The 26,849-nt window shown below is 36.8% G+C and overlaps 1 protein-coding gene and 1 pseudogene across 4 annotated transcripts in view; one reads left to right on the plus strand and one right to left on the minus strand.

The window, feature by feature from the left end:
* ARHGAP32 (Rho GTPase activating protein 32) overlaps positions 1-26,849 on the plus strand; it is a 306,642-nt gene that overhangs the window by 114,958 nt on the left and 164,835 nt on the right. For 2 of the 4 annotated variants that reach the window (XM_046015295.1, XM_046015298.1), the window contains exons 3-5: positions 14,716-14,807; positions 15,434-15,475; positions 15,856-15,940. In XM_046015295.1, coding sequence (XP_045871251.1) covers positions 14,716-14,807; positions 15,434-15,475; positions 15,856-15,940 — 219 coding nt within the window. Of the gene's footprint in view, positions 1-14,715; positions 14,812-15,433; positions 15,476-15,855; positions 15,941-26,849 lie in introns of those variants that run through there. The other 2 variants (XM_046015297.1, XM_046015296.1) reach the window with 2 other exon arrangements.
* On the minus strand, positions 4,840-4,953 carry LOC123950100 (annotated as a pseudogene).

Consider the following 26,849-nt stretch of genomic DNA (forward strand, 5'->3'; position numbering starts at 1 on the left):
AAATCATTTTAAAATTTAAACAATAAACCCTCCAGTAGCACCCTATCCTTTTGTGATTTATGATTTATTTATTACTCTTCATAAATGTATAACTAAATATAAGCATTATAAAAAATCTAATAAAAAACTATAGTTTTTCTTAATTGTTAAGTGAAATATTTATTTACAGTTATTTAGCAGTGAAATCATTTAGTGAAAAAAGTTAGGATCTTAAACAGTTAAGATAAAAAACCTGAAGAGAGAATCTTTAACCAGTTCTGAATATTTTAACCACTTTACATAATACTCCTTAATGTTTTATTTTGTATTTTATTTTTAGTATTAATTATATTAGTATTCTCAGAATGGATCCTGTTAATTCTCAAGGGTTTTTTGTTTTGTTTTGTTTTGTTTTTGGAACAGTTTCTCACTTGAGGGTTTTTTTTCCCCCCATTAAAATCAGCATGTTCAAGGCTTATGGCTAAAGCAGGTCATATTGTATCTAGTAAAGAAGTTGTTACTAATAAAATAAAATCTGGCCCTTGGTGAAAATGCTCTTAGATGCTAACAACTAGAGCTCTGAAGATTAAAACAAGTTACAAATGTTGAATTTCCAAAATAAAAAATATTACAAAGGAAGATAACAAGTTAATGCTCAATGTTGTTAACATGTGTGTGTGCCTCTGCACATGTCTTCCCCTTTCTGTTTCTCGTAAACACATGTGTGTGCTTGGCTCATGTGCAATACACGTGTGCTCTTTCCCATATCCACGTACTTTCTCTCTCAGACACGTAATCACAGCCACAGTTGTTCCTGTAGGGTTGGCTGGCTCTTTTCCTCTGCCTCTCTTCTTCCCACCTGCTAAATGCAGGCATACCCCTGGGGTCTGTATTTTGTTTCTTTATGCTTGTTTCTTCCACTTTTTTGCTGTTCCTGCAGATTGGACTATCATCTCTCTACCGACGACTTCCATGTCCGTATCTCTTGCTCTGTAAAAATTCATTCCCCACTGGAAGGTCCTGTAGAAACTGTGACTTATAGAGAGGTTCACTAAATCTCAGCTTTCCTCCTCCCAGAAATGAGTTTCTTCCTTTTAACTTTGACGGTTTATGTTAATAATACTAACTACGTTCCAGTCACTCAAATTCAGAATCCTTGCATTTGTTGTAAATCATTTTGCTCCAGTCACATGGTGTCCTCACTCTTTCTCAAATATGCCAAGTGTTCTGTCACTTCAGGGCCTTTGTATTTGTGTTCTTTTCTCCTGGAAAGTCCCTTCCCTAGGTGATCTGCAAAGCTTGCCCAGCACCTCCCTTCTGGTCTCTTCAAATGTTCCAGTAAAGTGCTGCCTTTACTCACCCTCTTAGAAGAAAGCCCTGCCTTCCTCTCTGCCTTTTTTACTGGCTTTCATTTTCTCCATAGTAAATGTAATTTGTGTCATTATTATCTTTCTTTTCCATTAGATTATAAGCTCCTTGAGTACAGGGACTTTGTCACTTCTGTTTACTGTTTCATTCCCTGTGTCTGGCATAATAAATTCTTAGTAAATATTTTTTTTGAATGAATGAAATTGTCATTCTCTGGACAAGTAGAACCACTGAATTTTCCTGCTTTATTATCTCATTTGTTAGATGTTAATATGAATTTTCTTTTTCCTTTTCTTTTATTTTTCTATTCTCTCTTTTTTTTTCTCTTCTCTCCTTTAAGATAAAAGTGAGACCATTGGTACATTTTTCTTAGACTTTTCAAAAGTACCCTTTGTATTGGACCATTTCCCCTGTCTGTTGCCTACTTTCTAAAGAGGAACAAGGATTGATTAAAACAACTGGATTATTTCTTCCTGAATAATCTTGAGGAAGAGGTAAATTTTGGAGGAGGTGTGTATTTTGTTTATTGCTCCTTTATTAATAGTTGTCCACTCTCTTTGGTACTTAGACTGGTTCCTTTTATCCATTGAGCTGTAAAAAAAAAACCCTGAAGTTTGATTAAAAGAAATAAGAAGTCTTTGCAAATGTTCTTTAAGTGTCTAGCTCTCGTGTTACTGCATGATATTTAACAGTGCATTTTTGACTGTTGGGTGAATTTTACCTATAACTCAGAGAAACTGAAAATGTTTATCATGTCCCAGTCTTCAAAAACTGAATATTTTGTTTAGTTTTGCTTTCTGAATAATCACAAATGTAACCACTGATTAATATGCAAAGCCCAGGTTTTGAATTCCTGCCAGATTTATTCAGAACTCTTCAATAAGCAACTCCAAGCCCACCACATTCCATGGTGCATCCTTTTCTGGCTGAAGATTGTGGGAATTCTCTGGCATGAATCAAGTGGCATTAATTATTGAAGATAATTAACATACTGCTGAGAGTTCTGAGATATGTATTAGGTGAGCCATAGGAAATTGTTAGTTTTATAGGTTAAACAAGCTCAAAATTGGCAGTTTTATAAGGTTAAGCCGAAAATCTTTTGTACTGTTGAGCTGACTCAAACTGGGTATTTTGTTGTTAATTATTAAACTGAAAACAACTGTTGACAACACAGGTTTGAACTGCGCAGATCCACTTATATGTGCATCTTCTTGGATGAATACAGTATGGTACTGTAAATATATCTTCTCTTCCCTGTGATTTTCTTTATAATGTATTTCCCCCTAGCTTTCTTTATTGTAAGAATATAGTATATAACACATATAACATGCAAAATGTGTGTTAATTGACAATTTATGTTATCGTTAAAGCTTCTGGTCAGTAGTAGGCTATTAGTAGTTAAATTTTGGGGGAGTCAAAAGTTATACTCCATTTTAATGTGTGCAAGAGGTCAGTGTCCTTTAATCCTGTGTTAAGGGTCAATTGTACATTCCAAATATTGTGCTATTTAAGGCATTAAGTGATCTGGATATTTTACTGAAACAATTTATTAGATAGCTTTTCAAAAAAAATTTTTTTTTAAGATTTTTATTTGTTTATTCGACAGACAAAGATCACAAGTAGGCAGAGAGGCAGGCAGAGAGAGGAGGAAGCAGGCTCCCTGCTGAGCAGAGAACCTGATGCGGGGCTGGATCCCAGGACCTGGGATCATGACCTGAGCCGAAAGCAGAGGCTTTAACCCACTGAGCCACCCAGGCGCCCCTTCAAAAATTTTTTTAACTTAGGAAACACTCAGGGAGAAAGTACATAAAACATGCAGTTGGAAGAGTAATGATTCTTAACAGATCCCAACTGGAGTGTCATGGATAGTCTAGAATCTTGCTGTTTCTTTCTTTAATAGAAGTTTCCCAGTGAAGTGTCTCCCTCATTTGTGGTTCTTTCTTCCCTTCTGCTATTCGTTTGTTCATACCCTACCTTATTTCAGAAAGAGCTATAATACATATTTAAATATTACATGCAAATTTTTATTAGTAGATCTGGTGTACAAAATTCCAATGTGGAAACATGCAAGTATCATCTTCTAGCAGCACTGAAGACTAGCCATAATTTACCTGAGTAAAGTCATTATACAGGTAATAGTATACTGTTTTTAGATTTTCCTATATCATTTTAGTGATATTGTTCAACATAATATATGATAGATTTAACAGATTTAGCTTTTCTGTAGTATTGGGATAATTATTATTACTTTCCCCCTTATTGTCTTTTGTTCCTTTGTAAGAAGGGGAATAATACTTAGATCAATTAAAATTTAATAGCTTCTGTAAACATGTTTCACTTCAGAGATTTGTTCCATGTGTGTCTTATGGTGAATCTGTGGTTGAGTATGGACACTGGCAGTCCCATTTGCCTTTCTTGACAGAATGGATTTCATATTCAAATCTTGATTTTTCAGTTATGTATATGGTAATGCATATGTATATGTATAAATCATCCTTGGCTTATGATGGGATCACGTCCTGATCAGCCAATTGTATGTTGAAAATACTTCTAACCTACTAAATGTTATAGCTTAGCCTAGTCTATCTTAAACATGCTCAGAATACTGCCTGTAGTTGGGCAAAATTACTTACCACAAAGCCTTTTTTATAATAAAGTGTTGGATAGCTCATTGGACTTACTGTATGGCATTTTACTGAAAGTGAAATACAGAATGGTTGTATGGGTGCAGAATCATTGCTTTTCTACACGGTCCTGTTGTTGGCTACGAGCTGTGACTCACTGCAGCTGCCCGGCATCACTAGAAAGTACAGTACTGTATATCGCAAGCGCAGGAAAAAGTCAAAATTCAAAACTTAAGAGTATAGTTCCTATTGAATGTGCATTGCTTTTGTACCATTGTAAAGTCAAAAAGTTGTTAATAAAACCATCTCAAGTCAGTGACTACCTGTATATGTATACAGTTCTACCAACATAGAGATAGCTCCTATTTTTTTTTCCTATTTAAGAGGCCGGATACTTTCCTTTACACTGTATTTTAAGCAGAAATGTTATTTTTCATCATCATTATGAAAAAACATTATTTTTAATCTTAATCTAACGCTGTTGTGCCCTCCCTCAAATTCTGAATACAAATAATAAAAAAAATAGAATAAATAATATTTGAGTCTGTCAAAGGAAGAAAGTGAAGAGTGGCAAAAAGTTACCATTTTTTCCCCTGAGTAATTTTTACATGCTTTTTTCTAGCCTTGTACATAAAGAAGATTTTGATCTAGGCTTCCTTTCCCTTCATATATGTTGTATTGGGATTTTTTTGTGCTGATTGCATTTTGATGTCCTTTGTGAATGCTTATTGTTGATATTATTGTTGAATTTTGTATCTACCTTTGTTGCTCTTAAGTTAACTATTCATTTTGAATAGTTTGCCTTTATGCCCAGTATCGATTTAGTATTACAGTCTTGCTTATTCAGCTGATTAGGAATGTGCATGTATGTGTATGTACCTTTGCGTAAATTTTTTCTGCCTAGTGACAATGAGATTTTAATTAGCAATAATCGCGCCTCGGATAAACCTCATTGGCTACGATACTGCAACTGCGCAAAGCTTGACAATGAGATTTTATATAAAATCAGTTATATTTCAAATTACTAGAATTATATATAAATACCGTGATAGCTTCATCATTTCGTAATTAATATCATGAAGCTGGGTTTGAGATTTCCTGCCCTTCTCTGTTGTTCTTTATTGCAGGAGGTGAATCCCTGCAAACTACATTTCCTAGGCTCTCCTACCAGCAGGCTTCTGGGTAGATTTGGCCAGTGGGAGGCACTGGTAGAAGATTGGAGGGCAGGAAAAGGGGAGAAGACCAGTTATTTCTCCTTCTTTTCCTGCTTCGAGATGTTTCTCTGCCGTGGTTCTAGCTCCTACCACATTAACTCATGATCAACTCATGATCTTAGCTCAGTGATCAAAAAATCCATTTTATTACTAGAACATGGGTATATCTCATTATAACTATGTTTTTACTCTTGTTCTTTCCTAAATTACCTGTAAATATGAGTGCCTGGTTTTGCCTATTGGAGTTATATTAAGTATCTAATCTCATTTAATTATGAGTTATGCATTTGCGCATGGTTGCTGTAAGGTAGGTAATGTGCAGAGGTGGAAGAAGATGGCTAGCTTGCTTGCTTTTTCTCTTCTCCTCTCTCTCTTTCTCAGTAAAGCTCTCTTCCTTTACAGAAACAAAACATGCTTATATGGAAAATACAGAAGAGTGAGAAAAAAAAGAATCCCATTTCCCACACTGGTGGGATTATTTTGGTGTATTTCCTTCATGTCTTCTTACAGTGCAGAAGAGTTTCTAACTTAACACCCAGAAACATCATTTTCTTCTACAAATTTCTCCAAATTGTTACTTTCAGAGAATATTGCTCTGTTAATATATTCTCTTTCCCCCATCATGTCTGGAAGTGTAATTTTATACTTATAAACAGTATATAGTGTTGTATCTTTTTCTTATATATGCATTCTGCCTTATTATTAAGGTGCTGCAGTGAAGGGAAACTGGCTCTTGCCCATTGTACATTATGGAAAGTGTCATAGGTAAAAGAGTTGGCTGATTCACTGGAAGGAAGGATCTGACTGATCTGACAGGTGTCCCTGTGAAAGGGGAATAAAAAATGTTGCCATGGAGAGGGAACAGAATTTTTTCCTCTTTGTAGGAGAAATGAGTAAGGGTCTTTTTTTTTTTTTTTTTAAAGATTTTATTTATTTGAGAGAGAGTGTGTGTGAGCACAAGTTGGTTGATGGGGGGGGTGGGGGTGGGGAGGGGGGGTAGTAGGGGCAGAGGAAGAGGGAAAAACAGATTCCCTTCCGAGCAGGGAGCCTGACTCGGGGCTCAGTCCCAGAACTCTGAGATCATGACCTGAGCACAGAACCCGGAGACAATGGCCTGAGCCAAAGGCAGATGCTTAATGGACTGAACCAGCCAGGTGCCTCAAATGAGGGTCTTGAGAGCTGCAAAATGAGTATGAAACTGTGGCGTGCACATCGAAGTATGCGTTGCAAGGGAGAAAGGAGAGAAGGCTGTTAAGACTGAGTCAGATTGGTGTACCTCCCACTGGCTACCACCCCCACCTGCAGAAACCACTCTTCTCAGGGCTTGGCAGCAGCAGTCTTGGGAGGGTACTGAAGTCAGCGCATTCAGTGGAGACTGGGAGTGCTGGAAAGCAGAAGCTCCTGGGGCTTTGCATCACAGTCCTGGGAAAAGTGAGGGAGAGTTTTGTTAATTTTCTTAAAAGATTTTATTTATCTATTTGAGACAGAGATAGTGTGCCAGCTGGGGGGAGGGACAGAGGGAGATTATTAGTATTATTAATATTTGTTTTTTAGTATTAGTATTAATTATTAATATTATTATAATAATAAAATAACATTATACATTATTAATATTCATTTTTTATTGCTGAGTGAGAAATTACCACATTATTACTATTTGTTTTTATTGCTATGTGAGAAATCATCACAAATGTAGAGCCTTAAAACAATATTAACTTGTCTTACAGTTCTATAGGTCACAAGTTTGGGCAGGCTGAACTGGGTTTTCTGCTCAGGGTCTTAAAAGGCAGAAACCAAGGTGTTGGCTGGGTGGGTGCTCATCTGAAGAGTGAAGAATCTGCTTCCCACCTCATTTAGGTTGTGGGTGGAGTTCTAGTTTCTGGGTCTGAGGTCCTAGTGTCCTTGTTGACTGCCAGTGGGGGCTGTTTTTGTGATTAGATTAGGCCCATCCAGACAATTATTTTAAGATCAATTGACCCAGGACTTGGATTACATCCAAAAAAATCTCTTCCCATCATTCCCTAGCTTCGTGTTTGAATGACCAGGAGGCAGGAATCTTGGCAGGAGTTTGGGGGGAGGGTAGGGTGCCTTCTCTAGACCGTTGCTTACTACAGTGTTGCATAGTTTTTCTCTGTTATATATGCTTCATGATATAGTTAACTCCTGGGATAACCTTACCTGATGGAAATTACAAATATTCCAGGAGGTTTAATACCAGTAATACTTTATAAAACTATAAATGTTTTTATGATTGCCTGGGACAAAATTTATGTGTATCATGTGTTGTAATTGGTGTTAAATGAAAACTCTTAACAAAGAAATTTAAAGACTAAATAATATCCAATAGTATAGGAGGTATTATTTGATGTTCCGTTAATTATTAGGACCTCGAATTTGCTTTATATTTTTCACTTCAATGAATATCTTTATAATGAATTTTGCCTTTTCTTTTTACTATTGTCTTATGAGGAACTAACTTATCTAAGGAATATGAAGATCCCACATTACTTATTAGGAGTTTCGTTAATTCGTATTCTAAGTAGCAATGTTTGGTATCTTTTGTGCCATATCTTTTCAGTCTTAAAAATTTTTAGTCTTTCATATTTTGAGAGAATAAAAGTTGTTTCTCATAATTTTTCATTTAAAAATCAGTTGTCTTTGAACATTTTTTCTTCCATATGCCTATATTAAATGTTTTTTGTTTTGTAATAAAAATTTGGTTTACTTGCTATGACTAATGCAGTGTGGCATATTGTTTCTTCATTGGTTTCAGTTTCCTCTGCAATGGAATGGCTGAATGAGATTTCTTTTAGTCCTCTGATTTTATGTTAAACACCTTTTCATACCCTATTTTTTTTTTCCTAAGTTAAAAATCTGTAATACCTGTTAGCATTCTGGTGGTATCTGTTAAGATGGATTTTCTAGACTTTGGGAGAAGATAGTCACACATGGATTTAACAAAAGGGGTGGGCATTGTGTTGGGGCTGACTTTAGAAGTAGCTAGCCTTTTGCTTCTAGATTGGGACACCGTGTGTTACACTAAATCACTTCCGTTACTCAGTCATGGGAGAGCTTTACTTGGATTTGGGATCAGGATAACAGGCATTTGAAAGATTCTTTGAAGATCTGTACCAGTGGCAGGGATGGTGGAATATTTTTCTGGGTTAGGGAGCAGTAAAGCAGAGAGGATAAAACATTGACAGTTCCTATTTTTGTGTGTTTTTAGGATCAAGTAATGTTTTCCTGAAATGGATGAACTGTTCCCTTATGTGGTTTAACTGGTTCAGATTAAGGAGAAACAAATACTGACTGTCCTTGTTATGGATGCCACATCTTTTCAGACTGCCCTAGCTTGTTGCCAGTGAGGATATACTTTGGCTTATAGTTAGCTTGTGGTCAAGTACAGGCCTTAGATCTTGTTACGTGAATTCTTGTCAAACAGAGCATGCACCGCCCCCCCATCATACTTATGAAATTGAGTTTTGAAAATAATTTCGGGGCTTTAATATTTGTCCTTGATGAACTCAAAAGTAATTTTAGTTTGTCTTTGCAGTGTGTTAAAATAAAATCTCTTCAACTTCTGTCACTCAGAGTGTTTATATTCCTTCTAGTTTTCTTCTGTCTATATATTTGATAAATATGTCATATGTTTTCATTTATCTTTTTTTTTAAAGATTTTATTTATTTATTTGACACAGAGAGAGAGATCACAAGTAGGCAGAGAGGCAGGCAGAGAGAGAGAGAGAGAGAAGCAGGCTCCCGGGGCTCGATCCCAGGACCCTGAGATCATGACCTGAGCTGAAGGCAGAGGCTTTAACCCACTGAGCCACCCAGGAGCCCCTCATTTATCTTTTAAAAAATTTTGAGAAATATAGGAATAAAAGAGCCCTATATCTGCTGCCTCCTTCCTGTTGCATAGGGATTTGCCATATAATTGACATTTAACATTTTTTGAGTTTTGAATCAGCTCCAAATGTCTAACTGTATTAATATTGAATTACCATTTTAAAATTCTATTCATGGGTGTATCACAGAAGACTCGGCTATATGCTGGCTGTAGTTAAGTTTCAGTGTACCTTTTTTTTTTCCCAAAGATTTTATTTATTTATTTGACAGACAGAGATCACAAGTAGGCAGAGAGGCAGGCAGAGGGAGAGAGGGAAGCAGACTTCCTGCTGAGCAGAGATCCCGATGTGGGGCTCGATCCCAGGACCCTGGGAGCATAACCTGAGCCGAAGGCAGAGCCTTTTTTTTTTTTTTTTTTAAGATTTTATTTATTTACTTGACAGAGAGAGATCACAAGCAGACAGAGAGGCAGGCAGAGAGAGAGAGAGGGAAGCAGGCTCGCCGCCGAGCAGAGAGCCCGATGCGGGACTCGATCCCAGGACCCTGAGATCATGACCTGAGCCGAAGGCAGCGGCTTAACCCACTGAGCCACCCAGGCGCCCCCGAAGGCAGAGCATTTAACCCACTGAGCCACCCAGGTGCCCCTCAGTGTACCTTCTGCATTTGCCTGTTCCATCATTCTAGTAGCCTTCATCAAAACCCCCCACCACCAAAAAAAAGGAAATGATAAAGGCTTCTATGTAACTTCTTTGATTTATGTTTGTATCTCTTATGCTGAAAACCCTTAGTTTTTAATGACATTAGCAATTACTTATTTGCTTTCATCTTCTACTTTTAATAGTTTACAAATAATAATGCAAGTATTAGTGAAAATATGTTGTTTCCTTTATCTCTAGGAGGATATATCCTATTTGAGGTCTGTTACTTTTCATTACTACCATTTTGAAGTAATTATAATAATAGATTTTCTGTTATTAAATCATTCTTGTATTCCTGAAATAAATCCAAACCCAAAACACTGGGTTTCTTTCCAGGTGTTAAACCAGTCTTGCATTCCTGGGATCTGCCTCATTATGGTGTTTTCTTTTTAATCTATTATTGGTCTCCTTTTTCTAACTTTTTTTTTTTTTAAGATTTTATTTATTTATTTAACAGAGAGAGAGAGAGAGAGAGATCACAAGTAGGCCGAGATGCAGACAAAGAGAGAGAGGGAAACAGACTCCCCGCTGAGGAGAGAGCCCGCGATACAGGCCTCGATCCCAAGACCCTGGGATCATGACCTGACCCCAGGGCAGATGCTTAATGTCTGAGCCACCCAGGCGCCCCTCATTTTACGAACTTTTTTTTTTTTTTTTAAAGATTTTATTTATTTATTTGACAGAGAGAGAGATCTCAAATAGGCAGAGAGGCAGGCAGAGAGAGAGGAGGAAGCAGGCTCCCTGCAGAGCAGAGAGCCCGATGCAGGGCTCGATCCCAGGACCCTGAGATCATGACCTGAGCCGAAGGCAGCGGCTTAATCCACTGAGCCACCCAGGCGCCCCTCATTTTATGAACTTTTTTTAGTCTACTTACAATTATTGTTTTACACTTCAAGCAGAATGTAGAAACCTTGCCACCATGTAGGTCCTTTTATCTTTCTCCATTAATATTATAGTTTTTATAAGCATTACATCTGCATTCATTGATCAGTATTACAATTTTTGCTTTTAACTGGCATGTATATTTTAAAGAACTTAAGAGGAGATTAACAATCTCTTGTATTTACCTACTCATTTATTATTTCTATTGCTCTTCCTTTGTATGAGAAGACCCATGTTTTTCTCTGATATCATTTTTCCTTCTACATGAAGAGTTTACTTTAGCATTTCTTTTAGAGCCCCTCTACTGGTAACAGATTCTCTTAATTTTTAAAAATCTGACTATGGCCTTATTTTTATATCCTTTCTGAAGGATATTTTCATTTGATGTAGTTTTCTGTATTGAGAGTTCTTGTAGCATTTTATAAATGTTGTTCTACTGTCTTTTGGTCTTCTTGGTTTCTAATGAGAAATCCAGACATTTCAACTCTTATTACTTTATATGTAATAGGTCTTTTTTCCTCTGGTAGCTCTCAGGATACTTCTTTTATATTGGTTGTAAACAGCTTGGTTATGTGTTGTTTTGTGGTTTTCTTTGTTTTATTTTTGCAGATCTTGAATCTGTAAACATGTATCCTTCAACATATTTGTTACATTTTCATGAATGAGTTATTAGTTCAAATAGGTTTTTTCTTTTCTCTAACAGTGTTTCTTCTCAGTAGGTATCTATGGGTCTGTTCATATTTTTCAGTCTTTTAAAACATTTTACATATATGCTCCTCAGAGCATAGTTTCTTTTTGTCTGTTAGATTCCACTGACTCTTTTCTTCTCTTATTTCCATTCTGCTCTTGAGTCAAGTCAGAGTTTTTTATTTTAGATGCTACATTTTTCAGTTTTGAAATTTTTATTTGATCTTTTAGTGTGGTTTACAGTTTTCCTCAAGGAATTTTCATCTTTCCATTGGTTTCAATATCTAATGCAGCGTGTTTATTCTCTATATGTTTTAAAGTCTTTGGTAATTCCAGCATCAGTTTCATTTCACAGTTGGCATTTCTTGATTGTCTTTTCCTTTGGGAATTGCCCATATTTTACTGGTTTTGGTGTATCTAGTAATTTTGGATTGCATCAGGGACATTTTGAATGTTGTGTTGTGAGACTGGCTCCACTAACATCCTCTAGAGAATGCTGACTTTTTTTTTTTGGTCCTGTCAGGCATCAGCCTAGTTGGGTTCAGATTAAACTTTCTTTCTGGACTTCCTTAGGTGGTAGTTTAGCATCAGTTCAGTTTTACAGCCTTTGCTACATCTTATTTTTCTTAGGGATTTTACATACACTGCTCTGAAAGCATGCTTTTCCTGGTTTCTTGGACTGGAAGGGGGGGCGTTCTCCGAGTTTTAGCCTCATATTTTTTCCTGACTGTGCTACTGGTAGGTCTAAGTAGTGAGGAAAAAAAAATAGGAAATTATCTCTACAATCTTTATATAACAGGGTTCTTTTAAAATTGTTTTTCTGTTCAGAAGAATGAGTTTTCACTTAGGATCTTATGTGCCCATGGTACAATTGAAATGGTGTCAAGTCTGTTCTTGGGCCAGTTTGGAAGAGAAAATTTTCTCTTCCAGTTTGAGGGAAAAAAATCTCTTGGCTCTTTCCCCCACATTCAAGGGGCAGTTTTCAAGTCCTTTGGTCAGAAAGGTGGATTTTCCTGAGAGTTTTGCTGACCCTACCTGTTACTTAAATCCTGATTCAGCCTGTCCTTGGGTCAATCCGGGAGGTAACAGAGTCGGGGAAAACGAGGAGCACACTGCCACTGTATTAATCACTCTTCAAGTTTCGAGTGTGCTTCCAAATCTACCTGCCTCATTAAATTTTCTAGAGTTCTAAAGTAGCTGCATGTTTATATTTTATCTCATTTTGTTATCTCCAGAGTTTTTATTATAAATAGTGGAAGAGGCTGGAAACTTCATATCCTTTTTTGAAATAAATTTTGCTGGATATAGAATTCTGTGTTGACACTTATTTAAAAAGAGGAACTAAAAGTGCTTAGTCCAAATGTTCTGCTTTTATTCTATTTATTCCTGTGAATGTAATGTATATTCTTTTTTCCCCCTTTGGCAGCTATTAGGATTCTCTCTTTATCAGTGCTTTTTAGCCATCTGATTATGATAGGCCCTTTGTGATTTCCTAAGTGTTTATCAGACTTTGTATTTATGAAGTTTTCTGGATCAATGTGTTCATAATAATCATAAAATTTGTAAATTTTTTTTAAAAGATTTTATTTATTTGATAGACAGAGATCACAAGTAGACAGAGAGGCAGACAGAGAGAGAGGGGAGGAAGTAGGCTCCCTGTGGAGCAGAGAGCCTGAAGCGGGGCTCGTCCCAGGACCCTGGGATCATGACCTGAGCCGATGGCAGAGGCTTTAACCCACTGAGCCACCCAGGTGCCCCATAATTTGTAAATTTTTAACCCATTTTTTTCAAATGTATTTTCTATTCCTCTTCTCCTTCTTAATCCCCCTCTCACCATCCCCAGAGAGGGCATTTTCCTCTCCTTTTTTTGCCTTCAGTGACATGTACGGTTTTGTTTTTTTTCCAGTTACATGTATGTTAAATATGGCTTTATGTTGTTGCATATGTCAGTGAGACTTTTTTTTTATGGTCTTTTTCTTTCACACATAAAAACTAAAAAATAAACAATTTTTTTGTGCGTTTTCTTGCTACTTCTTAAGTTCACTGATCTTTTCTTCTGCTGTGTGTCTATGTGCAATAACCCTTTTTAAGTCAATATGTTAATAATTTACAGAATAAATAATGAAAACCCACTTTATTAGAAATTTTAATGGGAATTTAAGCACAGCAAACTTCTTTATGTCAGGTAAATTTTGGTACACAAATTTCGTAAAAAACGACGGTATTGTTACGTGCTATTTTAGCAAATTAGGATGATCTAAGTTGCTGAAAAATATTGTGTGGTAAAGTCTTATCAGTTGAATGAATGACTAGTGGAAAATATTTTCATTTTGTCGTTAAAAATATATTGTTTATCATAATTTTTAAATTGCACAGTATTCATCTAGGATATTATCAACCTGAATTGTAATTTACATGATCAATTTCACTGCATTTTTTTAAAGAGTCTAGAGTTAGAGTTATCCCTTCCCCCTGCACCCCAAACGGCCAGTCTGTTCTCTGTATCTATGAGTTTGGTTTTTTTGTTTTTGTTTTTTGAGTTTGTTTTTTTAGATTTTACATATAAGTGAGATCATTTGGTATTTGTCTTTCTCTTTCTGACTTATTTCACTTAACATAACGCCCGTCAGAATCCATCCATGTTGTTGCCAATGGAAGGATTTCATTCTTTTTTATGGCTGAATAGTATTCTATTATATATACATCTTTGTGAATCTCCTCTCAAGTCATTTTAACTACTCATCCTGTATTTTGTTCCCTATTGCACTCTGTGGCATTGTCTATAATAACTCAGTTTTTCTGTTACAAACCATAGGTAATATATTGTAAATTTTTTATGATAGATAATTGGATTTGCTGTTTATTTTGTGCAGAATATGAAGACTCTTCTGATCGATCCTAAGTTTGTTTTTAAAATCATGCAGCTGAAATGTGTCACTAGAATTAAAAAATAGTGTCTGAAAACTGTGGCACACAAAAGAGTAAGCTAGAAACAGATGTCACCTGTATTTAGGTGTGAGAAATGCATGTGTGATCTTCTAATTATGTTCATATTGCCATTTTAACTTTTATTAATCACCATAACCAAGATTTTTTTTTCCAGTTCCCTGGGGGAGATTTTAGTTTGTGTTGCGGCAGATAATATAACAGCTGATTTTGAAACTTGATTTTAAGAGTATAATAATTCATATTTTACAGAAAATTTTTTCTTATGCAGTTAAGTATTTGAATTGGATGAATATTTTTTCCTTATTCTTAGTAAATCAAGACTCAAGTAAGTTATAGTTTTAAGAAGAGATTATTAGTATGTATTGCTGTTGGTACAGGCAGCAGAAACATTAAAATTATAATCTGCTTTTTAAAACCTATTTATACTGAGGGAATAGTCCTAAATCTTTTGTTTTTATTTTTTTTAAGGCGAGAGGAGCTGATGTTCCAGAGATCCCTGGAGATCTTAGTCTTAAGACATGTGGCAGTACAGCCAGTATGAAGGTTAAACATGTGAAAAAGTAAGTGGAATTGTACCATGGGTTTTAAGTGAATTTTTAAAATGGGAATCAGTTTTTTAGTTCTCTTAAAACTTTTCTTTAGATTTCTTACTAAATATGCTCTTACTGTCCATACATTAAATTATACTGTAAGCCTAAATTATGACTTAACAATTAGTGGAATAGATCTGAAGATTATCTGCTTGTCTAAAAATATACTTTAATTTTGTTCTTGTACAACTTTATGTCATTGGCTGTTAGAGTTTGTTTGTTCAACAGGAACAATCCAAGTGTGTCTGTCTTGGTGCCCTTAATACATGCTCTCACTCATTTAGAAAAATCAGCCTGTTGTTTGAGTTATGGGATTGCTATATCTCAGCTCTGCCTTTGAGAAAACCTGAATTGGATGCTAGTAGTTGACTCCTATATAAAATATCTGAAGGTATTCCATTTCAGTTTCCAACAGAAAAACCATTCCATACTTCCCAACTGAAGCCTTAATACCCCACCCCCCCACCATCCCATGAAGTTGGTATTAAAAAACAAAACCAGAAAAGCCATCTTTTCACCTGGCAGAGGGTTAGGCAGCTGTGTTTTCATTGTAAATAGAGAAAAGACAAAGATAAAAATATTCATTCTGCATCCAGACCCACTAATCCAGGACTGATGGGCTGCGACAACATTCACAGGTAAAATCTGGTTTTATATTTTGTTGGGAATGTTGCTTCTGATCAGCAGTTGGCTCTTCACAGTTTTCGTAACATTCACTGAAAGCATAGATTTTCTATGGGCCTTGCCTTGAGTCAAGGATAGGAGAGTGTAGTGATGCTTTTTATTTTTATTTATTTTTTTAATTCATTTTGGTTTGACCTGCGCTCTAAGTGTAATTTTCATTTGGTTCACTGTATTTCTGGAAAGCTCTGTGTGGATATATGTGTGCTCATGCGCATGTGCTTATTAAATAGTTTGCTTGCATGAGCTCTCCAACCCATTTTATTTTTTCCTTAGGCTTAGCAATTTTCACTGTTCCAGTATCTTGCATCTCACTTAGTTGTTTCATGTACTTCAGGTTACCCTTCACTAAAGGTCACTTTCCGAAGATGGCTGAATGTGCACATTTCCATTATGAGAACGTTGAGTTTGGCAGCATACAGGTATATTTGAAATATTTCCTACATACTGAATTAAGGTATATCTATATCTCTGCTCTTTTCTGTATCTCTCTTTTTTTTTAAATCTATGTATCTGAGAGGTAATACTTAGAAGTAGTTTTTTTCTATTGATGTCTTGTTGGTGGATGTGAAAACTTTTATTTTTTTCTGTTGACTAATACTTGATGTGTGATGACTCCTAATTCAAGTGGAAATAGTATAATAGGATCAGTATAAATCTTAGCATTTCTCTTAGATTCCTAGACAAAGTTTGCTATTGTTTTCTAGCATGAAGCATTCTAGTTGTTACCTGACTCTTAGGTTGGGTCAGAGTAATGATGGTTAAATCAGAGTAGGAGTGGAGTGGCGTAGCATGGGGGAGATGTACTAATGGAGGTTTTCTCAATATTTTTTCTTATTGTGAGGTATAGCATGTGTATAAATATATATATGTTTATAAAATATATGCATATATATATTATTATACATACATGTATACATTTTAAACCCCAGGCTAAGAGATAGAAATTTCCTGGGTGTCCTCCTCTGTTGCATTTGCCTTCTCTACTCTAAAGATTACTTATACCATGACTTTTATAGTATTCATTCTAATTTTTTATAGTTTTACTATCTATATCCCTATTCAATATGGTGTTTAGTTTGCCTGTTCTTGAACTTAAATAATTGGAATTATCCTAGTCCATTCAGCAAATACTTACTGAGTACTATACTAAGTACTGTATTATACCAGGCATTGTTGTAGGTACTTTGGTTGTATTAGTGAGCAACAACCACAACCAAAACCAAAGATGCATTCTTAAAGAACAGGATGGCCAAGAAGATAAGATCTATGGTAAAAAGGTAGGACATGATAAGAAGGACCAGGGGCACTGCGGGTAGGTTGAACTCTCAACCCTGGGTAGGCTTCATTACTGAGTGTGTTCTTTCTTCTTTCATTCAGCATCGTGAATCTGGTCCCTGTAGATATCTGCACTTATAGTTGGTTCAGTTTGTTACTATATGTTAATCTACAGTGAACATATGACACAAGTAACTTATCCATTCTTTTTTTGTTTGTTTGTTGGAAATTTGGGTCGTCAGTTTTGGCCTTTTGTAAACACTATTGTATACATAGCCTGGTGCGTATACGCAGGAGTGTCTCATGGTATATACCTAGGGGTAGAATTTCAAGGTGATAGCAGATCCAACATGTCCAGCTTTACCGAGTAAAGCCAAACTATTTTTTAAAGTGATTTACAAATTTATACTCCCCTAAACAGTAAATGACAGTAGCTGTCCTACAGCCTTGCCAGCTTTTGGTTGTTTGGTACTTGTTAATTTTTACCCATCTGATGGAGATGTAAGTCTCTCTCATTGTATTTTAATTTGCAGTCTTTTGATTTTTAATGCAGTTGAACATCTTTTCAAATGTTGGACATTTGAGATTTCTGTTTTAAATCTAGATCAGGTCTTTTGCTCATTTTGTTTTATAGATTTGCTTATATTTTTCTTATTCATTCCTGGGACTGCTCTACATATTTTAGATGTTCTTTCATGTCGCGTCTAGTCCTATATTGTTTTTGTATTTCCCACATTGTGGCATGTTACTACACTCACTTTATGCTGCTCTCATTGTACAGGCTTCATTTATTTTGTTCTTTATTTTATGTATTTTGTGTGGTTCTATGCAGAAATCTAGCTTGTAGTTTTTGTTTTTTTTTTTAAGATTTTATTTATTTATTTGATACAGGAAGAGAGGGAGAGTAAGCACAAGCAGGGGAGTGGCAGGCAGGGGAGAAGCAGGCTTCCCGCTGAGCAAGGAATCCAATGTCGGGCTCCATCCCTGGGATCATGACCTGAGCCGAAGACAGAAGCTTAACCACCCAGCTGGTGCCCCTAGCTTATAGTTTTTCTGTCATATTTAAGGATTTGCTCCCCTTCTCTGAAGTTATGAAATTGTCTTTTTTTTCCCCTGTAAGTTTCATAGCTTTGACTTGAACATTGAGGTTACTTGGAATTCATATTTATAGTGTGAAAAAGAGTGATACTAAAAACCCCGAGTATAATAACCGGTCAGAATGGATATTAACCGTAGCACTGGAGCTGAGTGCTAATGGCCTTCTCCTGTGTGATGCATCGCCCTTGTAATTGTATGGATCATTGGTGGTCGACTATTTCAGTATTTTCTCTGGTACCCACCAGTCTTTTTTGAAAGGAGTCTAGGGGCATCTGGGTGGCTCAGTTGGTTAAGCATCTGCCTGCAGCTCAGGTCATGATCCCAGGTCCTGAGATTAAGCCCTACATTGGGCTCCCTGCTCAGTGGGGAGCCTACTTCTCCCTCTCCACTCCCCATGCTTGTGCTCTCTCACTGTCGTATAAATAAATAAAGCCTTTTTAAAAAAAGGAGTCTATTTTATTACTGTTTAAAAATATGGCTATATTAGAGTTCTCCAGTGAAACAGAACCAATTTGTGTGTGTGTGTGTGTGGAGAGAGAGAGAGAGAGAGAGTTTTTTTTAAGGACTTGGTTCATGTGATTGGAGGCATGGTTAAGTTCAAAATCTCCAGAATAGGCTGAAAAGCAAGGGAAGGGTTGATGTTGTAGTTTGAGTCCAAGGGCAGTCTGCTGGTAGAGAGTGTTCTTCAAGGGAGGTTAGTTTAATTTTGTTTTGTTTTCTGTTAAAGACTTTTAGCTGATTGGATGAGACCCACCCACATCAGGGAGGACAATCTGCTTTACTCAGTCTTCTGACTTAAATGTTAATCTCATCTAAAAGATAACTTCACAGAATTATTTGGAATAATGTCTGACCTGAAGTTAATGTATAAAATTAAATATCACAGTCTATCCTGCCAACTTGGCATTCCTTAAACCATTCTGAGTCTCTAATAAATAAGAAGGTCTTGCTTCTTTTTTTTTTTTTTTTTTTTCTAAAGATTTATTTGACAGATAGAGATTACAAGTAGGCAGAGAGGCAGGCAGAGAGAGAGGAGGAAGCAGGCTCCCAGCCAAGCAGAGAGCCCGATGCGGGGCTCGATCCCAGGACCCTGGGATCATGACCTGAGCTGAAGGCAGAGGCTTTAACCCGCTGAGCCATCCAGGCGCCCCGAAGGTCTTGCTTCTGCCTAGCATCATGATCAACTATTTTTCACAACCAAAACATTCTAAGCATTTTCCTAGAAGAGGATACCAAGTCCCTGGGTAATTAACTCTTCATTAACTTTAACTCAATACTATCCTTTAACTTAAATACTATAATATAAAGTTAAAAATACTTAAGTACAATGATACAAATCTTATGTAAGGTGATAAGAGAAGAAAACAGGTATTTACTATGCCACACACACGCACACACACACACTTGCACATGCACACACACATGCACACATTCAGAGCAAAATAAGAAGGTCATATTCATGGCATTATAGTCTTGGCTTGTATAACTGGTCATGTGGCTGTAGCTGGAGTTACAACTGCATTCTTCTGCTTCTCATTCTATATTCCCTTTGTCCTGAGCAAGAATCTCAGTTGGTTTTGTTCTTTACCTGGTGGGATAACCCATATCTTAATTCCAGATCTGGCCATTAATAGCCCTGCCTGAATTGGGTTCTGGTAATTTCCCATTGTGTTCAGTGGCTGGGTAGTGGTAGTAAGGGATGTCCTAAGGGAGCTCCAGTATTCCAGATGTATTCTTCTTTACTTCTGTAGTAGAGTAGCAGTCCCAGTTTCCCCTCAGTAGTCAGGGATCCCAGCTAATGCCAAAACTCACATCTTGGCCTGTTGATTTAGAGGCATAAGGAGCCCAAAGTGGCCGGGTGGCAGTTACTTTCAGGTCAGGGGGGTTGTTACTTTGTCTTCTGGTAGAAGTGTACCTCCCTTTGGAACTAAGACATTTAGGGTAGTAGAGCATACAGCTGTGGGGACAGGAAGCACAAATTTTGCTAGTGAGTCACTATGAGTCATATTGAATGGTCCCACCCCAATTTCTACCCCTTGATTCCTGGTTCCTCAGTCTGATTATCTTTAAAGACACTACTGACTCTGCTTACAACAGTAAAGAGAGGATGGAGAGTGGATAGTCCATGGCATGATGGGGCATAGATATACAGAGAATATCACCATTGGATACTTAAAATCAAATGTTTAAAAGAGATGAAGTTCTGGGTGGCCATATATTTGCGATCTTTGAACATTTTTCCATACTAATGAGTAAGTTAAAATTTTTATTTCTTTCATGATCAGTGATGTTGAACATTTTTTCATGTGTTCATTGTCCATTTGTGTATCTTCTTTGAAGAAATGTCTATTCAAATCCTTTACCCATTTTTGAATTTGTTTTGTTTTGTTTTTGATTGAGTTTTAGGACTTCTCTGTATAACCTATTTGTACTTTTGATCCAAAGATAGTCTTCTAGATGGCATATAGGTAGATATGTCTTTTAAATTCATTCTGTCATCTCTGTCATTTTTTAATTGAAGTACAATTAACGTACAGAGTCATTAGTTTCAGGTTTACACATGTTGATTAAACAGTTCTATACATTACACAGTAAGTGCAGTCACCGTCTGTCACCCAACAATGTTATTATATTGACTGTATTCCCAACGCTGTACTTTTCATTTTCGTGACTTACTTATTTTATAACTGAGAGTTTATACCTCTTAATCCCCTTTATCTATTTCACCGATTCCCCCTACCTCCCTTCTCCCCTCTGGCCACCATCAGTTTGTTCTCTATATTTTAGAGTCCATTTGTTTTTTCTTTTCTTTATGTTTTTTAGATTCCACATATAAGTGAAATGATACAACATTTGTCTTTCTCTGTCTGACTACTTCACTTAGTGTACCACCCTGTGGGTCCATCCGTGTTGTTGCAAATGGCAAAATTACACTCCTCTTTTTATTGTTGACTGATATTCCATTGTATGTATGTATGTATGTGTATATGTGTATATATTTAATGCATCTTTACTCATTCATCTAGTGATGGATAATTGGTTGCTTCCATATCTTGGCTAATTGTAAATAATCTTGCAATAAACATAGAGTTACATGTATCTTTTTCATTGCTATTTTTGTTTTATTTGGGTAAATACCCAATAGTAGAATTACTGGATCATGTGGTATTTCTATTTTTAATTTTTTGAGGAGACTTTGTACTGTTTTTCACAGTGACTGCACCAATTGGCATTCCCACCAACGATGTATAAGTTTCTTTTTTTTATATTCTTGCCAACCATTGTTATTTCTTGTTTTTCTTAAAGATTATTTTATTTTTCATTTTTTAAAAATTTTATTTGAGAGAGGGAGAGAGTGCATGTGTGTGAAAGAGAGAGAGAGAGAGCAATGACGAGTAGGGGGAGAGGCAAAGGGAGAAGCAAACTCCCCACTGAGCAGGGAGCCCAATGCTGGATTCAATCCCAGGAACTTGGGATCATGAACTGAGCTGAAGGCAGATATTTAACCTACTGAGCCACCCAGGCACCCCTGATTTATTTATTTGAGAGAGAGAGTGAGCACCCAGATGTGAGGGGCAGAGGGAGAAGGAGAGAGACTCTCAAGCAGACTGGCCACTGAGCACGGAGATTGACTCAGGGCTAAATCTCATGACCCTGAGTTCATGACCTGAGCCTAAACCAAGAGTCAGGTGCTTAACTCACTACGCCACTCAGGTGCCACTACCATCTCTGTCTTTTGGTTGGAGAGTTTAATCCATTCTATTCAAAGTAAATACTGAAAAGGAAAGACTTATTTCTATCATTTTGCTATCTTTTTTTTCTGTATGTATTATAGATTTCTTGTCTTTCATTTTCTGCATTACTGTCTTTTGCTTTTAGTTGATTTATTTTTAGTGAAATGTTTAAATTCCTTTCTCATTTCTTTTTCATATATTTTGCATATAAGCTGTTTTCTTTGTGGTTACAATGGGATTACATTTAACATCCTAAAGTTATAATACTCTAATTTAAAATTATACTAGTTTAACATCAATGACATACAAAAACTATGGTCCTTTATAGCTTGGTCCCCATCCCTTTCAGTTATAAATGTGTTACAGTTATGTATATATGTTTGTGTGTCCAAAAACATAAACTAATAATTTTTTAAATGCATTAGCCTCTTAAATTATATTGAAAACAAAATGTGTAGTTATAAACTGAAAAAGCTAGCAGTACTAGCTTTTATACTCACAATTTAAAGGAAATATTAATCTCTGAAGTCATATAGAAAAAAATTGGAGTTACAAACAGTTGTTACAATAATACTGGTTTTTATAATTGCCCACAGATTTACCTTTACTGAGGTTGAGTTACTGTCAAATGTCCTTTCATTTCAACTTGCAGGAGTCCTTTTAGCATTCCTTGCAGAGACGGTATATTGGCAGTGATCTTCCTTAGCTTTTGTTTAACTGGGAATGTCTTAATTTGTCTCTCACTTATGAAGGGTAGTTTTGCTGGAGGTAGTATTCTTGGTTGACACTTACATTCTTTTAGCAGTTTGAATATATTGGCCCACTGCTTTCTGGTGTCCAGAGTTTCTGATAATATACCTGATAATCTTATTGAGGAGCCCTTGTGACTAGTCAACTGTGTGACTAGTTACTTCTCTTTTGCTACTTTCAAGATTCTTTCATTGTGCAGGCATGCCTTATAGATGTTTTAGACTTGGTCCAAAGCCACCACAATAAAATGATTATTACAATATATACCACATCTTCTTTATCCATTCATCTGTGGATGGACATCTAGGTTCTTTCCATAGTTTGGCTATTGTAGACATTGCTGCTATAAACATTCGGGTACACGTGCCCCTTCGGATCACTACGTCTGTATCTTTAGGGTAAATACCCAGTAGTGCAATTGCTGGGTCATAGGGTAGTTCTATTTTCAACATTTTGAGGAACCTCCATGCTGTTTTCCAGAGTGGTTGCACCAGCTTGCATTCCCACCAACAGTGGAGGAGGGTTCCCCTTTCTCCGCATCCTCTCCAGCATCTGTCATTTCCTGACTTGTTCATTTTAGCCATTCTGACTGGTGTGAGGTGATACCTCATTGTGGTTTTGATTTGTATTTCCCTGATGCCGAGTGACGTGGAGCACTTTTTCATGTGTCTGTTGGCCATCTGGATGTCTTCTTTGCAGAAATGTCTGTTCATGTCCTCTGCCCATTTCTTGATTGGATTGTTTGTTCTTTGGGTGTTGAGTTTGCTAAGTTCCTTATAGATTTTGGATACTAGCCCTTTATCTGATATGTCGTTTGCAAATATCTTCTCCCATTCTGTCAGTTGTCTTTCGGTTTTGTTAACTGTTTCCTTTGCTGTGCAAAAGCTTTTGATCTTGATGAAATCCCAATAGTTCATTTTTGCCCTTGCTTCCCTTGCCTTTGCCATTGTTCCTAGGAAGATGTTTAATCTCACAAAACAAACTGGGGGTTGCTGGGGGGAGGTGGGATTGGGAGAGGGGGAGGGGGCTATGGAGATTGGGGAGGGGAGGCGAACCATAAGAGACTATGGACTCTGAAAAACAACCTGAGGGTTTTGAAGGGTCAGGGGTGGGAGGTTGGGGGAACAGGTGGTGGGTAATAGGGAGGGCACGTTTTGCATGGAGCACTGGGTGTTGTGCAAAAACAATGAATACTGTTATGCTGAAAAAAATAAATAAAATGGGAAAAAAATGATTATTACAATAAAGTGAGTCAGATGAATTTTTGTTTCCTAGTATATATGAAAGTTACGTTTACATTATACTGTAGTTTGTTAAGTTCATGATAGCATTGTCTAAAAATACACATTTCTTAATTAAAAAATACTTCATTGCAGAAATTGCTAACCACCATCTGAGCTTTCAACAGGTCTTAATCATGGATCACAGATCACCATAACAAATATAATAATAATAAAAAATTTTAAAATATTGAGTGAATTAACAAAATTTGACACAGACACAAAGTGAGCTAATGCTGCTGGAAAAATGGCATAAATAAACTTTACTTGATGCAGGGTTGCTACAGACCTTCAGTTTTTAAAAAACACTGTATCCAAGAAGCACAACAAAATGAGGTATGCCTCTATTTGTCTTTAGAAAGTTTGATTCTCATGTGTGTTGATATGAGTCTCTTTGAGTTCATCTTACTTGGAGTTTATTAGCTTCTATCCATGTTTTTAATCAAATTTGGGAAGTTTTCGGCCATTATATATTTATATGTTATCTCTGCCCCTTTGTTTCTCTGTTTTCATTGAAACTTTCATAATGTGTATGGGATGGAACCGCATAGGTCTCTTAGGTGTCACATAGGTCCCTTAGACTCTGTTCTCTTGTTTTCATTCTTTCTGTTCCTCAGACTCAATAATTTCCATTGTCCTATCTTCAGGTTGGCTGATTCTTTCTTCTGTCTGTTCATATTTGCCCTTAATTTCCTCTTATAAAATTTTCATCATAGTGATTATACTTTAAGGCACACAATCCTTTTTAATTATTTTTTTTGAAGATTTTATTTATTTATTTGACAGACAGAGATCACAAGTAGGCAGAGAGGCAGGCGGAGGGGGCGGGGAGCAGACTCCCTACTGAGCAGAGAGCCAGACGCGGGGCTCGATCCCAGGACTCTGGGATCAGAACCTGAGCCGAAGGCAGAGGCTCAACCCACTGAGCCACCCAGGTGCCCCCTTAATTCTTTTTTTATGTAATCTCTACACCCAATGTGGGGCTTGAACTTACAACTCCAAGATCAAGAGTTGTGTATTCCACTGAATGAGCCAGCCAGGTGCCCCCACACTGCCTTTTTAGATTGTATATCTCTTTGTTGATATTTCCATTTGGTTCATTTCATCTTTTTCTTGATATTCTCCACATGTTTCTTTAGTTTTTGGGGTACCTTTAAGACAATTGTCTTAAGTCTTTTATTAGTAGATCCACCATCACTTTTTTAGGAAGAGTTTCTATTGCTTTGTTTTGAATGGCCTTTTCAATTGGCCGTAATTTACTGTTTCTTTATATGCTTTGTTGATTCAAATAGGACATTTTAATGTAATAATGTGGTAATTCTGAAAATGAGTTCTTATCCCTCTTCCCCAGATTTTGTTTTTTCTTTTTCTTTTTCTTCTTGTTCTCCTCTTCCTCCTTCCTTCTTCCTTCTTTCTTCTGCATTATTGTAGGCCTACTCAGTGCCAAGGATTAGCCTGAGGTGAAAACTGGAGGTCTTCTCAGATATTCTGTGAGCCTTTGCCTTCCCTGATCATATGACACTTTCTAATTTTTCCCACATATGCAGTTCCTCTTCAATGTTTAGTCTAATGTCTGGCTTCCTTGGAGGGGAAACAAAATTGAAGGAGGAAAAGGGTATATAGCCTTTTTAAATTTCTTGGAAGTGGCTTCAGCTGTTAGGTTCTTGCAGCAGCATAGGGAGGTTTAACAACACTGGCCATCTACCTGTTTATTTGCCCCTCTGAGATCAGAAGCAGCAATTAGGGATCAGAGCACAGATTCTTTGATATTTGTGGAACACGATCTTTTTGCCTACCCCGATCTGATTGATTCTGCTCCTTCAGTGCATGCATGGTTGCCTTGAATGCTGTGGGATTGGGCATGGTTAGCTGCTACTGTGCTAAGAGCTGAAATGGACTGAAATTAGCACAAATTACTAACCAGACCTTTCCCTGGAAGTTGTAGACCTTCAGTAGACTCCAGAATTACAAAATATATAATTGCATCAGGCAGATTCTGCCAGATTCTGCTATCTAGGGAGCTGTTGTTTAGATGGGAGATTCCTGGTGCTTTCCTATTCCACCATTTTCCTGGAATCCTTACCTTTTTTTTTTTTTTTTTTTTAAGAATTATTTATTTGAGAGAAGTAGAGAATGAGCATGATTGTGGAGAGGAGCAGAGGGAGAGGGACAAGCAGACTCCATGCTGAGCTTGGGGTCTGATATGGGGCTTGATCTCAGAACCCTAAGAACATGACCTGAGCTGAAATCAAGAGTCAGACACTTAACTGACTGAGCCACTCAGGTGCCTTGAATCCTAACTTATTTTTATAAACTTTTTTTTTTTTTAAGATTTTATTTATTTATTTGACAGAGAGAGATCACAAGTAGGCAGAGAGGCAGGCAGAGAGAGAGGAGGAAGCAGGCTCCCCGCGGAGCAGAGAGCCCGATGCGGGGCTCGATCCCAGGACCCTGAGATCATGACCTGAGCCGAAGGCAGCGGCTTAATCCACTGAGCCACCCAGGCGCCCCCCTAACTTATTTTTAAATATAAGATTGACAATATGTTCTAAGGAGTAAATAAGTATGAAAACTTTGTTAAATGTGTCTGGAATAGGTCATCAGCTTTATGCTTGGCAGCTCTATTGTATCCCTGTAGGTTAGTCACACTGCCTGTTGACTCAGTTGTTTTTTTAATATGTCTCAAATGTGGGACAGTTTGTAGTTTGCATACTTTCTTTTTTTCAGCCTGATCTTAGGAATTTCTCCTAGATTTATGGATTTCTTCTGTTTGTGTTTCTAGCTCTTTCTACTCACATACAGAAAATATGTAACTGTAGTAAGCCATTGTGTCCTAGAAGATGTCACAGAACACTAAAGTTTTAAAATCTAGACGAAGTCATGTTTAAGACTTTCAGTTATAAAATGGCAATAAGTTTTATTAATCTAATATCAATTATGATTTTCATTTTTGTTTAGATTGTAAAACACAATTGCTTATGAAATACTTTAAATATTAGGAGTTCATTTGAGCCAGTAATTTTATTATCATATAATATACAGAGGAAATTTTCATAATCTCCTCTTTGAATTCTAGTGTTGCATAGCTGACTGCTCAGCATCTTCATGTGAACGACTAATCAGCATCTCAGATCTGGCATGCCTAGAACAGTCTCCTCTCAGACCTGCTCCTCTTGCTGTCTTGTCCATGT

This window comes from Meles meles, chromosome 8 (assembly GCF_922984935.1).
Source record: "Meles meles chromosome 8, mMelMel3.1 paternal haplotype, whole genome shotgun sequence".
NCBI classification, from domain to species: Eukaryota; Metazoa; Chordata; class Mammalia; order Carnivora; family Mustelidae; genus Meles; species Meles meles.